The sequence below is a fragment of the Struthio camelus genome, chromosome 12, assembly GCF_040807025.1.
Source record: "Struthio camelus isolate bStrCam1 chromosome 12, bStrCam1.hap1, whole genome shotgun sequence".
Lineage (NCBI taxonomy): Eukaryota > Metazoa > Chordata > Aves > Struthioniformes > Struthionidae > Struthio > Struthio camelus.
This window is the reverse complement of record NC_090953.1, coordinates 20,903,337-20,917,972: the sequence shown is the minus strand read 5'-3', so window position 1 is coordinate 20,917,972 and position 14,636 is coordinate 20,903,337. Positions and strand designations below refer to the sequence as shown.

The window sequence follows — 14,636 nt, the reverse complement described above, 5'->3', positions numbered from 1 at the left end:
AATTACTTCTTGTGAAACAACCACTTCCTCATCAGTGTGCTGCTCTCCCATGGGCCAAGGGAGTGTGAGCAGAGGAACACAGCAGGAAATGCTTTCCAGTAAAAGATTCCCACAGCAATTGAATACAAAGACAGCAGAAGTAGATCATTCAACTCAGTTGTACAGGAATTTTCAGCACTGGTCGGCATGGCTGGGCAGTAGGGGGGCACCCTGGAAGAGCTCAGAGAGCCTCCACGCTCACATTCAAAACATCACCGAAAAAAGAGGGGGAGAGCCCAAGATTGCATAGCATGGCACATTTTGTGTTTCTACAAAGAGAGTCTTTCTGCTCTAAATTAAATCTTGCCTGTGACCACATTTGCGCAGCAGGTGGAAGGTTGCCTTGCATCCTGGCCTGTGTTCCCTGGTGAAATGGTACAATAAAACCAGAGAACAAAGCCCTTGAATTGTCCTTTGGGGTCTGGTAAACAATCCAGGGATAACAGATGTTGTCCTGTCACTCCGTTACCACCAGATAATCTACAGCATTTCCATTTTACTTGCTTTGCAGTAAAGTTCAGCCATACCTGCACCGCAGGGTGCAGTTTGCATGTAGAGATACTTTCTGTGGATGAGAAGTTTGCCTGATGTTCTGGGAGCAAATAGGATTAAGAAGATCTGGCTACTAATTGTTCTCCATTTAGTGCAGACCAATGTGTTAAGAAAGGTACTAAGCTTCTAGCAAAGTGATCTAAACTATCCCTCAGCTATTTCTCTGCAGGGTTCCTGTGAACAGCTGTTTTAAATGGTGCTTACAGAGGGGTGTGCTGCTAACTTATCCAAACAGTAGGCCTTCTGCAAACCTTTAAGAGATTGATGACTGCTACAAGCATCTTCTAGGCCATTTTAAACGCTATCCTGGGTGCTGGTTTATACCCTTAAGAAATTCTTATTGAAGGGCTTTATAAGAGCAGCCATTTACCCAATAACCTTTATTTTCCTGGGATGATGCAACGGCCAGTTCCCGCTCAGGAAGCACAGTGGGCTGAGCACAGCATGAAACAAATGGCTGAAACTCCCAAGTCAGCGCTTTGTTCCCATTCCATGGAGGGTAAGATTTCAAATTGCAGAACAGTCCTTTAAGTTTTCTCTTTTATGAGGTCAGGCTAAATGCTTCCCTTTTATATATGAGGAGAGGGGGATCCTTGCCAGAGTCCACACTGGGCTTGCTCTTGTTTTGTGTTTTGGTTGAGAGCTCTGTGCAGCAGGAAACGTAACTTTCACCAGCAGCTCAGGCTTTGCTGGAAAGCAAACAGGGGCTGCAGCAGCACTGAAACAGTTCAGCAGCAGCAAAGAGACTCTCAGCTGCAACTGCACTCTGGAATGCTGTGTCACTCAAATACCCTTCCTTTCTACCCAGTCCTCAACTGCAAAACTCCGTTCGATTCGGGCAGTGCCCAACATGAATGAAGGAGTAAGAAGAAAAATGGCTGGAAAGTTGGCCAAGCTATGAGAGAAGGGTAAAGATGTCCACATAAACCTGACTGTGAGGCAGCGAAGGGCAATTTATAAACACCCAGGATTGGATGAGAGGAATCCTGTAGGATATTATATGCAACCATTTCCGTCTTCTTCCTTTAATCAGCTGCAACTGACTAGATGAGAAAAAACAACTCCCAGCACAGTCCACAAGGGCCTCCAGGAAAGTCTTAGAAAGTCCATTAAAACTGTTTGAGTGGATGAGAGCACCAGAAAGTGTCTTGTAGCAAGTGGTACTTGCAATAGCAGAGAAGTGAACTGGATGAGTTAACAGCCTTGCACACGGGTCAGCTTGACTGCAGGCGCAAGCAGGGCCCTCAAGTCTGTGCTGGGAAGAGTGTTTTAAAGATGCAGCAATCAGCAGAAGTGGCTTGGACACTAACTCAAGCAATGTAGAGTCATACTTGTTCCTGACCTTACAATATGTCCCACATGACACACAGTTAAGAAACACGTCACTATGAAATAAGTCCCACTTGAGAAAGCTCAGCAATGCGCTGGAAACAACTCCATTCCCAGAAGGCTCAGATCAGTTTTGCAGCCTGCAACATTGTTTAGATGGTTCAGGCCAATTAGCCTGTAACCCTAACAGGGGGTTCCCATTGCACATCTCAGAGCCAGCTTGAAAGGGTCAGGAAGAGACATGAGGTTAAACCCTCATTGTGACCATATAAGTCAATTTCTATGTCAAAAACAGGTAGATTTCTTCTCCCCTCTAGAGAAGGGAGGGAAATAGACCCGTCAAGAATATTCTTGCTCTGATAGCTGTGAATTTTCTTCCTGCCTAAACTTATTCAGGACCAATATAACAATTGCTCTTTTGCCAACACCTGTCTGGATCTAAATGACTCCCTCTCTTCCACCTTTAGGCTCCTTAGCTAAACAAACACAACACCAATTCTCTCTGCTCCCAGACTCCCCTTTCCCTTCCATTTCAAAGTTTCTATCCTTTGAAATGCTCTGCTTTAACAGCTCAACATTTCTCACCACAGAAGAGTTTCTGTAGAAACTCGCTGCCCATGTGAGGGGCTGCATGCGAGACAGGACAGAGAGCTGCTAACTCAGTAGCATTTTCCTGGGACTGTGTAACACGCGTGGCAGCTAAACTGCAGCAGGACCCAAGATTCCTTCTCAGGGCTGCAACATTAAGAATAGTCTGTTCTTAGTCCAGAAGGGAACAAAATCAGAGGAATTTGATCCCAAGTAGTGAACCAAAAAAATGCCAGACATTTTCTGGATGTCTGTGTTATTACAGGGACCAGCCAGGGATGAGTTATTTGTCTTTGAGCTATACAGCTGGTAAAGTTCTAAGGAATGAAGTCATGGCTTTCAGCGTGCCCTGGTTAAAGCAAGCGCTTCTGTTTGAACTCTAAAGGTGGCCTTGACTCCAAGAAATGCAGGAAAGTCTCAACAGCCACCACCCACTTGTCTGTAAGATCAAAAGGGACTCAAAGCAACATCTGAGCTTACCTCATTTTAAACATAATCCTGTAATTCAGCAAATGAACCCTGCTTTCACCATCAACAGTGTCACCACAGGTCTGACTTACCCCTTCAACACTTTGGGAGATTTGTTACTAGAGCAAGACCGTCCCAGCATCATGGGGCAGTTGTATTCTGAACGCAGCGGCCTTCGCTGTATGAAGGCCACAGTTCATTTCCACTGGCAGGGAGCAACTACAGATAGTACAATCCCTGCTTGGAAGAAGAGCTCTGAATCAAGCCTCCAATGTTTTCTTTGCTACCTGAATTTATGTACTTTTAGAGATTCTCTAGGACTTTGAAGGTTACCCAGTACCTCCCTGGCTGCCAGCACTTACCTGTCACAGGGAATTCCAAGCATGCCTCCCCCTCCTTACCCTATTTCCCCTTGCAACACAGTAGAGGTGCAGCAGTATCTTTCACACTGTCTGCAGAAGGGTGAGAGCACTTAACTCATTGTTTTGCCCTCTCCTGTTGCTCACAGTGGTGTTCATTTCTCCAGCACACAATTGCAACCTGTCTGTGCTGTGACATTTAGCTCCTTCTGACCTCTTTTCCAGTTTGGATTCAAACGCATCCAAAGCTGCACTGGCATCTCAATTCCACCGCAATAATGAGACTCACCAGACCTTAAGAGACACTGCTCAGTAAAACCTAAAGAAGCTTCTTAATCTATGCCTGCTTTACAGCCCCAGAAGAAAAGCATAGGCAACTTTCTCTTCTGTATCCGAATAGCTCTCTCTCCACTCAAAAGGCAATTATTGCATTAGCATGTTTAGAGGGAAGGAAGAAGGGTGGGGAACAATAAAAAGGAATACCTGTCATCTTCATCTACTAACATTATCAATCGACATGGGGACTAAACACTTAGCACTCCGCTGCTAGCAAATACTTCTGAGAAAGGACTGTGGATTGAAGGTTCTCTTTTTAGTGGCTCTTACCCTTAAGACTGGGAATAACCATGCAGTCTAGGAGACATTCAGCAGATTTAGAGTTTTTCCAGGTCTAGGAAGGGAGTAGGAAACTCCTTCTAAAATGAAGTTTTTGCATCTAGTCTCTTTTCAGATAAAAAGGCCTCGGACAAACCAAAATATGAGCGATCTGGTTGTATAATAAAATGCAATCTTGATAATGAGTTGGTCTCCATTAAGAGCCACTCAGATGATTTGGAAGACATCAGAGATGACTTCTGAACAGTCAGGAAACTAAAAAACTCTGTAGCTTGAACAGACAGACTGCAGGCTCTGAAAGCATCATGGACATGTCACCAGCAGTGGTTTGGCTACAGAATTGCCCTAAAGAATCTTCTTACCACAGAGTAGCAAAGGACAGCAGCTGGACTGAGCCAAACACAATGGAAAGACCAGTGAAGCTGTTCTGCCGAGATCTTTTTGAATTAGTATACTTTTGCACCATTTTCCTACGTGGAATTATCATCTCAGTAACACAAAACGCCTGATCAGAAGAGTTCTCATTCAGTTTCATTTTTCTGAGGCAAAAGGAATGATGCTCAGAGTCATGCTGGCACACAGACATTTAGCCAAAATTGTTAGTGACGTTATGAAGCAAAAGCTCAGCCTAGGCTTGAAGATATCCACTTTGTTTCTTAACATTCCTCTGTCTTAGGTCAAAACCCAGATATTCCCAGTGACTAGATTGCTTGCGCTCACTATGTCTCAAATCTAACAGAATGTGATTGTTCATTGACTATACACATAAGGGGTCCAAATTCTGTTCTTATAGCGCAGTTTATTAATACAGGAACTGAGTCTGCTGTCATCAACGTCAGCTGATAAATGTTACTGCAGGATTTGATCTTAATTTGTAGGAGATACTGTTCCTTATTTTGGTAATAAATATTCAAATTAAGTCCCTGCTTTCTCCCCAGATACATGACTGTAGCTAAGCCTGCACGTCCCAACACATGCTGGCTTTTTTCAAGGAAGAAAAGCCAACCATTTTCACATAAAAGCAGGCAAAAACAGATTAGGCCAAAACCAATTACCAAAAAAAAAAAAAAAAAAGAAAAATATTTAGTTGAAGTCTCCAAAGACTTAATGAGACAAAAGTTCAGTCTAGGCTTGAAGAATATACCCATTTTGTTTCCTAACATGCCTCTGCCTTAGGTCATAACCCAAATATTCCCACAATGACTGCCTTGCTTGAACTTGCTATATTTCAAATCCAGTAATCTTTAAATTGTTAGTAAAGCAATGCATCTTCCTCCTCTATAAAGCAGGCAAAATTACTACATGTATAAGCATTCAGCATGTGCTTGAGGGACTAAACATTGCACACCAATTTTGCCATATATGCCGCTTCTTTTAATACAGCTCACAATCTACACAGAAGAACTAAAAACTTGGACTGAATCTAGACTAGAGAAACTGTTCTAGCATTTTTAAAATATAGCATCATTTCAACTCCCTTACTGTTAAAAAATGCAAACAAAAGATGGGTACTTAGAAGAGACAAAATGCTCGACCTTATATAGCCGAAGGCAAAGAACCAGCAATTGCAGACAGACACAGAAATCATTAATGTGTTGGTGTTAAGGTCCAAGTCTCACATAGCTGCAGATGACTAAAAGCATTTGCGAGTAAACTTCAAAACTGGTTCTGTGGCTAAACTGTCACACTGGAGGCCTCAGTGCCTCAGCATTTTCATCCTATTTTGCAGGCCGCTTTGGTAAAGCAGGAGGCCGATTCAAATAAGCTGCGAGAGCTTTGTCCAAAGTATTAAAGCAGCCGCTCCTCTTGTAGAAAAAGTCAGAGAAAAATACAGACTTAAGTAAAAGCTGGAAGAGAAGCCTTTGCAGAAGTGGTTACAACATGAAGCCAAGCCAAGTCACTGAGCACAGATTCTTGCAGATTAAATGCAACTCCAGAAGACAGGATGTTTGTCTAAAGCATTGCCAGTGAAAGACAGGGTTGTTCTTGGCACTAATCACAGTCACTGTTTAAGTCCCTCTGCTATATAGTTACAGGGAAAGAATGCATTTGATTTCTGTGGAACTGACAGAGTACAGAAATATTACTACAACTCCCTTCCCCCTGCCCCAAACCCCAACCACTTAGTGAACTAAATAGGAATATAAATATTAACTCTTTCCTGGATAGGGTTACTCCTGCTGCTCTCTTTAGTTTCTGGACCATAGGAACTTCACCAGCTATTAAGTTCACTGCAACCTGCTAGGAGGACTTGAACAAACTATCTCCCTTCCTGCACCATAATTTCACTATCTACAAAACGCGAGCAACTCATCTGTAGTGCTTTGTAAGCTACAAATGAAAACTGCTCTCTAAGAGCAGAATATTCTTATCAATACTTGACACCCACTATGGTGATCTTGGGATGGATGTCATGGAGAAGGTGGTTCTAAGTAGCAGCATGCAGTAAAGCATGGGGGCCAGGCACTGCCTCTTTTGAGTGTCTGAAAAGCCCTAATTTAGCAAATCACTTAAACTTGACCTAAGTGGGATTTAGTGCATGCTTAGGTAACTGTATTGCTGTGAGAGCACATGAAGAACTCTTCAAGTAATGTAATTATGTACTACAGCATTTGCTGAATTAAGAAATAAATACCTTTTCTGTTCCAGAAGCAGGGCTGGTAAAACTATTAGCTGACACTTCATTCATAATAAAATGCAATGTATTTATTGTCAAACTGGAAAATGTATAAGATAGTATATCCACTGCTCCAGAATCCAACCACTCTTTTCATGACTTTGATCGGGTCAGTAGTGCAGTGACTCACATTCAAGTAAATATTTTCATCGATAAATTATAATATGAATCCATGCTATTTGAATAAAAAGATCATTAGTTGCAATGTTGGAAGAAACCTCTATATTAACCTTTTCGGTTGGTCAATTACACCCTACAAAATAGATTGATTTTGAACCATATTTGGAGATGAAGCACAGTACAGACAATTATTCCAAAATAAAAGGATTATAGTAACAGCTTAGCAAGTACTAAACATTATCTGTGTAAAATTAAAGATTCCAACCAGTATTATTAAATCCAGCACCCAAAGAACAAGAACTGTATTAAGAAAATAACAAACATTTTCTCACTGTCCCAACGCAATATCTTTTCCATAGACTTCAAAACACTTCTCAGACTGCTGAAACAACTTGACTCTCTACCATGGTGAATGAATTTTCATCTTCAAAAATTCAGGGAATAACTGAACTTCATGTTGCATTTAATATTTTTAATAAAGAAATTTTGACTTTACAGCAATACCATGTAAGGGTAACATGCCCAAAGAAACCCTCTAGGATGAACTCCCCCAATGGACACTTTAGGATGTTAAGTTGTCACAAGCCCATGCTGTTCATTTTTAAAATTAGTAAATATACTGAAAGAAAATAACCGATAGGGAAATAAAACCATATTTGATACATAAGTTTTATACTATCCAAATTAGGAACCCCTCATACTAGTGTTTCTCCTGAGACACACTAGAAATAACTGATAGACTTCTACAGGTAGAAAACTTAGTGAAAATATTGTAGAGAGATCCTCAAGGAAGAAAGAGGCCAGCTCTCATAAATACTCAGAACGAAAGAGAAAGGGGAAAACAGAAGAACTTGAAAACAGTTCAGGTCAGAAGTGATCCAAGTATGTCAAAAAGCAGAGTTTAGTCTTCATGTCTTTAGGTCTCCCTGTGAAAGCACAAAGAGTCAACTTCCCTGGTGTCTCTAAAATTGCACCTAGAACGTTTGCAACGCAAACTGAAATCATGCTGCACGGATAGCAAGGATAGACAATAAACCCCAAAATGTTTTCTCCTGTAATTTAAAATATCTTAAATATTTAGTATTTTAAATATTTTAAAGAATTTAGCCTAAAACATGACTAATGCTTCCATATCCTCAATTTTAATATTGAGCTAACTAACCCTAGAAGAGGAGCTTCTTCAATCTTGTTTCTACATGCAAAATACATGGCATAAAACTACCATGTTATCCGCAAGACGACACGCACATCTGGTAGCGGTGGACCCACTTGACAAATGCACACAGTACAGAAGAGATGCCGCTTCAGACACCAGGGCAGTCGTGCCAGAAGCAGCCCCTGCTGGTTACAACCTCAGAGTAGTTAGACCACAGCTGAGGGGCGGCGAGACTGCTGGCACAGATGTCACCTGCAGAATCGAAGGACCCTAACTGTGTGTGCACACACGTGGAGCTATATTTGACATGGAAGCATCTAGAACGAAATGGAAACATAGCATACGTAAAAGCAAAGGAACCAACCTCCCCCCAAAACATCCCAAATAACAAGCAACACAACACCACAAAGCATCTGACACCCTGAAATCACTGATGTTTCCATCTTTTGGATACTATTTACATGTTGTTAAGGTGCACTTACTTTTAAGGACAGTGAAAGGTCACTGGCATATAACACAAGTTATAGGGGTTATCATGCATAGTTTTATCTAGGAAGCAGAGCTTTAAATAGAACCTTCTCCTCTCTCACCTGGGAATTCTGTGTTTTCCCCTGCCTTGCAAACAACTTCTGCTTCGTTTGGCTTAAGTAGCAAAATGATCCTTTGCATGACAACCAGTGCAACTCAAGTCACAAATACCTACATGCAAAAAAAAAAAAAAAAAAAAAAAAAAAAAGGAATTCCTTCAAGAGCTTACTGTTCATTAATACAAAAAAACACTTTATTTTTGTGGCCAGATAAACACTACAGCTAACAGCATCACAGCGTGACTCTAGACCACTTTGTGCCTTTCCTTTGGGTTAAGGCTTTAATGGGAAGGGGAGATGCTAAGGTGGAAGTTCACCCCTAGGAACTCCAGCATGACAAAATTGTCTTGAAAAGAAGGGTCTTCCACAGCAACAAAGTTCACTAATTTGAGATAAAAGAGAAGTCTCTACTACTTTATTTTTAAAAAGTGACAAAGTGGAAACTACTTATAGCTCAAAAAATGACAGGAAAAAATCTTTAGGCAAAATGATTCATGTTGCTGGGTGTGAACTGTCACAGGTGTGGTATTTCTACACTCTAGGTCTGCTTCTGCCTGCCCCTTAGGCTAGGCCATGTCTACTTGAGACCTATTCTGCTGTTAAATTCCTCTGGCGCTGGAACTTTGCAGCCCAGCACCCTTCAGCAGTTTCTATCCTATGCAGCAGCTATCCGAGTACGCAGAGTTTGGCAGAGTCTTTACCCTGCCCCCCTGAGACCTCTCTGTAGCTCAGCAATACAGAGTCTAACACTGTGCAGATTGTTGGCTCTAGGTAGGAACTATCAGATTCAGGGGCCTGACCTGATAAGCAGGCAGTTGACAGACTATATACTGCCAGAATTATTAAAATTACCAAACACTGATGAATGTTGCTAAGGCTGTGCCTCAGGATCTGGTCCTCCTTCTGCCCAGGGCTGACCACTGCAGTGCGACACAGGAGGTGGAGGTGCATCCCCCAGCCTCCCTGATGCACATAGGGACATTGCCTCTGGGGCTGAAGCAGCCTGCGCGGCTCCACGCTGTGCTGCGTGCATGCGGCGATGGTAGCTCCCGGACCACTGTGCACCCTCGCTGAATGCTGCGCAGCGCCCCAAGACGGAGTCACGCAATCCCGGAAGAGTGGCTCATGAGCCAGACCAAGCCTGTAGGTCTGTCATCTCAGCTAATTTATCAGATGTCATTGCAGATACTAAGGACAGGCAAAATACCAATCTGTAACAGACTACTAACTCTTACGACCTAATAGCCTCTGCATTTGGCATTGTAAACTCTGCGAGTACCACATTAATATGACAACTACATATGTTTAATTTATACTACTGCAAGTACTGAAAAGCAGCTTCCAGGAATCATGGGCAGATAATTCTCCTCCTTTAGTTAATCATGATGCAGTTGCATTAGGACAGAACTTTTACAGTACATAAAGGCACAAAAACATCCAAAATCATAGAATAAAAACAAACTTTGGGGAAGATAAATGTAATGATGCCATGTGTAATACTCCCTGGGGTGAACATCTTAGCAATTTAGCTTGATCAAAACCAAAAACCTACTCATGACCATTTAAGTGACGAGGTTTCTTGAATATTTATTCATCCTTTCAATAGGAATTAAATGATGAAGATGCAGAAAATCAAAGGGAAAGGGGCAGATGAAACAAAAGTCCAACCTTCAAATTCTATTTTAAGACTTTTCTTGCTTTGAGGTTTCTGATGTAGAAAAGGAGAAGTTTAGATAAATAATAAAATGTTCCATTCAAATTATTATCTGGACATTTGGGTAAAACAACACTAGACTATTTGTACACAAACAACTTTGAGGCATTTTGCTTTTAATTTGCATACAATTTCTTAAAGTGAATTCCACATGAAGAAGGGTGAGATACAACAGAGCTTGTTTATCATTTCACAAGTTAGCAGAACAAAGCAAACATCTGCCCCCTTTTTAAGCAACCTCCGTCTCTTACGCCGACTTGCAACTGCCTGCTGCAAGCCGCCATGCCAAATCAGTGCATGGACTAGTCCCAAACTCCACAGATGTTCACATGTGGACTTCAGTGGTACTGCAAATTATAACAGCAAAAATAAACTGAAATAGAAAGTCTTTAGATGAGTTTATATCCTCTAAATGCTTCCCAAATCAAGATCCAAAATTCACAGTAAAAAAATATTTCAATTGTTAAGCTCAACTGCACACCTGACTGTGGTTCCTCCGTGGAACACTTAGTAGCGAAGGAAGAAAAAACAAGAACAATACTTTTTGTCAAATAAGACAGGGCAATAAATCAGAAATTGAGAGACCTCAAGATAACTGTACTGAAATGGACTTCCCAAACAACTTCATCTGGAACACAATTTGAACATACTCTTCCCTTCTACATACTGATAAAAGTTTTCTAGCTATACAATTTCTGCATTTGAATTTGACCAGCCTTTTGGCTTCTTTCAAACTGCCAAATAACATCCTGACTGATTACCAATACCAATCATTCCTAATTAAAATATATTACATTATTATCCCTAAAATAAAATACTGGCATGGTATTAAGGACAGCATCATCTTTCTTCATGCTTTAAATGAGACTAAAAAATAGGTTAAACAACAGTTGAAAGGGGAGCAGTAACAAATCTGTTTTAAGGATCATTCCAAAAAGAGAGATGGGAATGTGAGGCTATCCAGGTAAACAAGAGAAAGAGCCATAAACTACAAAGAAGCTTGACACACCAGCAAGGCAAAAGCAGCAGAAAATCCATATTGTAAGAGCTGCCTTTTTTTTAAAAGGTCTTACAACAATAAAAAATGACTTAGCCTTCTACCTCAAAAATTACAAAAAGGTTTTTTGGTATAAGAATTTGTAACAGAGTTTCTGTGACACTGCTTGCTGAATTCTTTGTGTAAGGGATGAGTGAGGAAAAAAAATAAAATAACTGTGCTGAAGTGGAAGTTACAGAACTTGGACGCAGGCGTCTGACAGCAGTGGCTTCCGTATGCACACAGGCCTACGCCCCGCAGCACATCTATGCCCGTGATTCTATTTAGGATTTGCCAATTTTTTCCTCTAATGGTTGTGGATTCTCCAACAATTCTGAGTCTGAAATATTTCAGTACCAGAGAAGACACTAAAAAAAAAAAAAAAAAACCAAAACCACACCACTTTATACACTTGAATATTCATTAATTCTCTATAGTCATTTTTGCTATATATTTATCACTACTGTGACAAAATTTCTGATATTTCATGCATGTAACTTAAATGAGGAGTTAGCACTATCTAAACTGCTAAACCTAGCACTAGAGGGTTACTTTTGAGTCTACAAGACAAATATTTCTGCAACAGTGATGACTAGGTGGGTATGCATATAACATAATAGGCTCAGCTGGATGTACTTGGCAGGTATCTAAATGACAGCACAGCCTTCAGAAGGACTGGAGTGGCAACATCCTTTGACCTAAATAGACTTGACATTATTGTTTCAGAGGGCTTGAGCAGAGATGGAAGAACGACGGGGGTTATTGTTACAAACTGGGTTTAGGTAGTCAGTCAGAAAGCGTAACTTCTGCTAGTTTCAGTTTCTGTGGTTTGTGTTTTTACTTTGACAGGGTGAAATGTGTTACTGACTCTACCCATGTTGCTATTGTTTAGGCCACAACAGAGATATTGAGAACATACAGTACCTTTCTGCAGCTGAACACAGAGACTGCTACTCAGATTGCTGCTATTCCTTCTCTGCATTTCCTTGGTGAGTACATTTTCATCAATATCAACTATGAAAACAAGCTTCCAAGAATCCAGATATTCTTTTATATTATAGGAAACGTCTATGTGTAAATCACGTTCATTTATCCAATACCCACAGGTTTCAAAACAAAATATTAGAAATGAAATTAAAAGAATAACAAGTTGCGATAGTCTTTTGCTGTACTGGGAATTTCCCTTTTTCAATTAACGTACATTCTAACAGAAATCCCACAGTACGAACCAGATAATTGCAATTAAAAAACAAAACAAAACGCAAATTATTCAGTCCAATATCAGAGCATGTGTACGTGTGTATAATACTGTAAGAGTAGTCACACATTAGAGGTATATAATTGAAACAGCATTTTCCTTCATGAACCTGCTATTATTGAGGCAGTGACAAGGTTTCCATTTCTGTTTTCTGAGCTCTTAAAAAATAGATATTGCCACATTTTGTGAACCTAAATACTGTACAAGCAGAAGCTTGTTGGTATCAGGTAAGGACTAATAATACTAGTGCAAACAGGTGCAGACAATTCCTCCAGTTTTGGGATGAGCCAGCTATATAACACTGAAAGAAGACAGGCAACTTCTTCAAACCTACGCTCATGTGTGTTTCTCCACTCAGACATATATCCATCTCAGGCTTGGTCTTCTTATTACAAGGGTGGGGCGGGGGGGGGGGGGGGGGGGAAGAACCACCAGCTCATGTGGTATTTATCACATGAATGATTTCTTGACCGTTTTTCTACTAATATTATAAATTTCTTATAACAAGTCAAGGAACGATAAATACCTCAAGCTTCCGGTAAATGACAATAATACTGACTTGGAACTTTTTGTAAAAAGTAAAGCATTCTCTCCTGAGATAGAAGTCAGGGAGGGAACAGGAATGATGAACTTAACACTATACCATTATTTGATCATCATGCACCTCAGCTGACCAGATGAGAAAGAACAAGTGTTTATTGCCCTCTGCTCACCCAAAGCTACGACAGGCAGTTTATTTAGGTAAGTGCTTGGCATACCAGAATGTTGTCAGAGCAGTTTCTCACTGTACTGTCCCCCTTTAGCTTATTTCTTTAAAGGAAAAAAAAAAAAAAGAAAAAAGAAAATCTCAGCAGGTTAACCCTCATCTTCTCTCAGCTCTGTGGGTAGAAATTTGTACTGCTGTTGGCGGATCTGAGCCAGTTTTTTCCTTGCCTCTTCCAGCTCTCTCTCTTTCTTCAGCATTTCTTCTTGGGCTGCAATGATCTAGGAAAAGAAAGAGGCATGAACTACGATAGCAAGGAATACTGTTTGCAAAACAATCTTTCTTTATCACACCAGTCACAGCAAGGCATTGGACGTTCTCCAGAAAAGCACCAAGTGTCAATGACTTCAGCAGGAATTGCTCAAATTTTTCCAGTTCAGGCTAATTCCCTCCAGAACTACACCACTGAGAACAGTATCATATTCCCACTTGTTTCTTACAGGAGAGGAAAAAAAAAAAAATCCATGAGAAAAGTCTCACCATATATTCATGATGAATTTTATAGTGCAGTGCTCCCCCATTCAGTCAGGATAAGGAGCTAGCAAAAGTAGGATAAGCACTGTGCCTTAACATACTGTTGGGGTTACAGTAGAATTGAGCGCTCATTGCTGCAGGTATCCACAGCATTTTCCTTCATCTAGAAATGCCAAAGGAGAAATGACAGCACTGCAGGCATGCAGAAATTACAAATTTCAATATCTTGAATATAATTATACGCTATTCCTCATTTATAACAGTGAATCCGGAGGTTAGTACAACGTAAGAGCCTTAGACTTGTTTTTTAGTTCTCTATATTTCTTAATGTCACAGTAATGAAATGTTACCAGTTCTCATCTCCCCCTTTCTTATTCTTCGATTATATACATACAAAACTGGTGTTCCAGTAGTATTTGGGCATATTTAAAACATGCACAGAAATGTTTGAAAAGAACTGTTAACTTCTTCACGACAAGACAACAACATTTCAGTGGCCTATTATGTCAATGGTTATCAGTGAGGCATCAAGTAATTTATCATTGATTTCTACACAGCTTTGTCCATTCTGCATTTTACCACATGGACATTGTAACATTATGCTACGTTTCCATGACACAGCTTTTCTCTGCTTTTGTTCTTGGTGTTTGTACCAACCTGAGCAATACCACCCACAAACTTTGTTTTGACCACAACGTCGTCATCCTCTGCTTTCCCAAATGCTGCTTTCTGGGCTGCCCTGACAAGATTGTCTGATGCTCGCTTGACAGCATTTCCTGCAGCCTTATGAAAAGACAAAAGGAATTTAATAACAACAATGTATAATTGCAACATCAGTTCTTCAGGGCATCAAAACTTTTTCACCTTTGCTTGACTCCATAGGAAAGATATGGGTTTTCTT

General features: G+C 40.6%; 1 protein-coding gene across 5 annotated transcripts in view; it reads right to left on the bottom strand.

Annotated features, from left to right (window-relative positions):
• Window positions 1-10,303: 10,303 nt before the first annotated feature.
• Window positions 10,304-14,636, bottom strand: part of TLN2 (talin 2) — a 218,840-nt gene continuing 214,507 nt past the window's right edge. For all 5 annotated transcript variants that reach the window (XM_068958794.1, XM_068958796.1, XM_068958795.1 and 2 more), the window contains 2 exons: window positions 14,393-14,518; window positions 10,304-13,482 (listed from right to left, as the gene is read on the bottom strand). In XM_068958794.1, coding sequence (XP_068814895.1) covers window positions 13,354-13,482; window positions 14,393-14,518 — 255 coding nt within the window. In that variant the 3' untranslated portion in view covers window positions 10,304-13,353. The remainder of the gene's footprint in view (window positions 13,483-14,392; window positions 14,519-14,636) is intronic.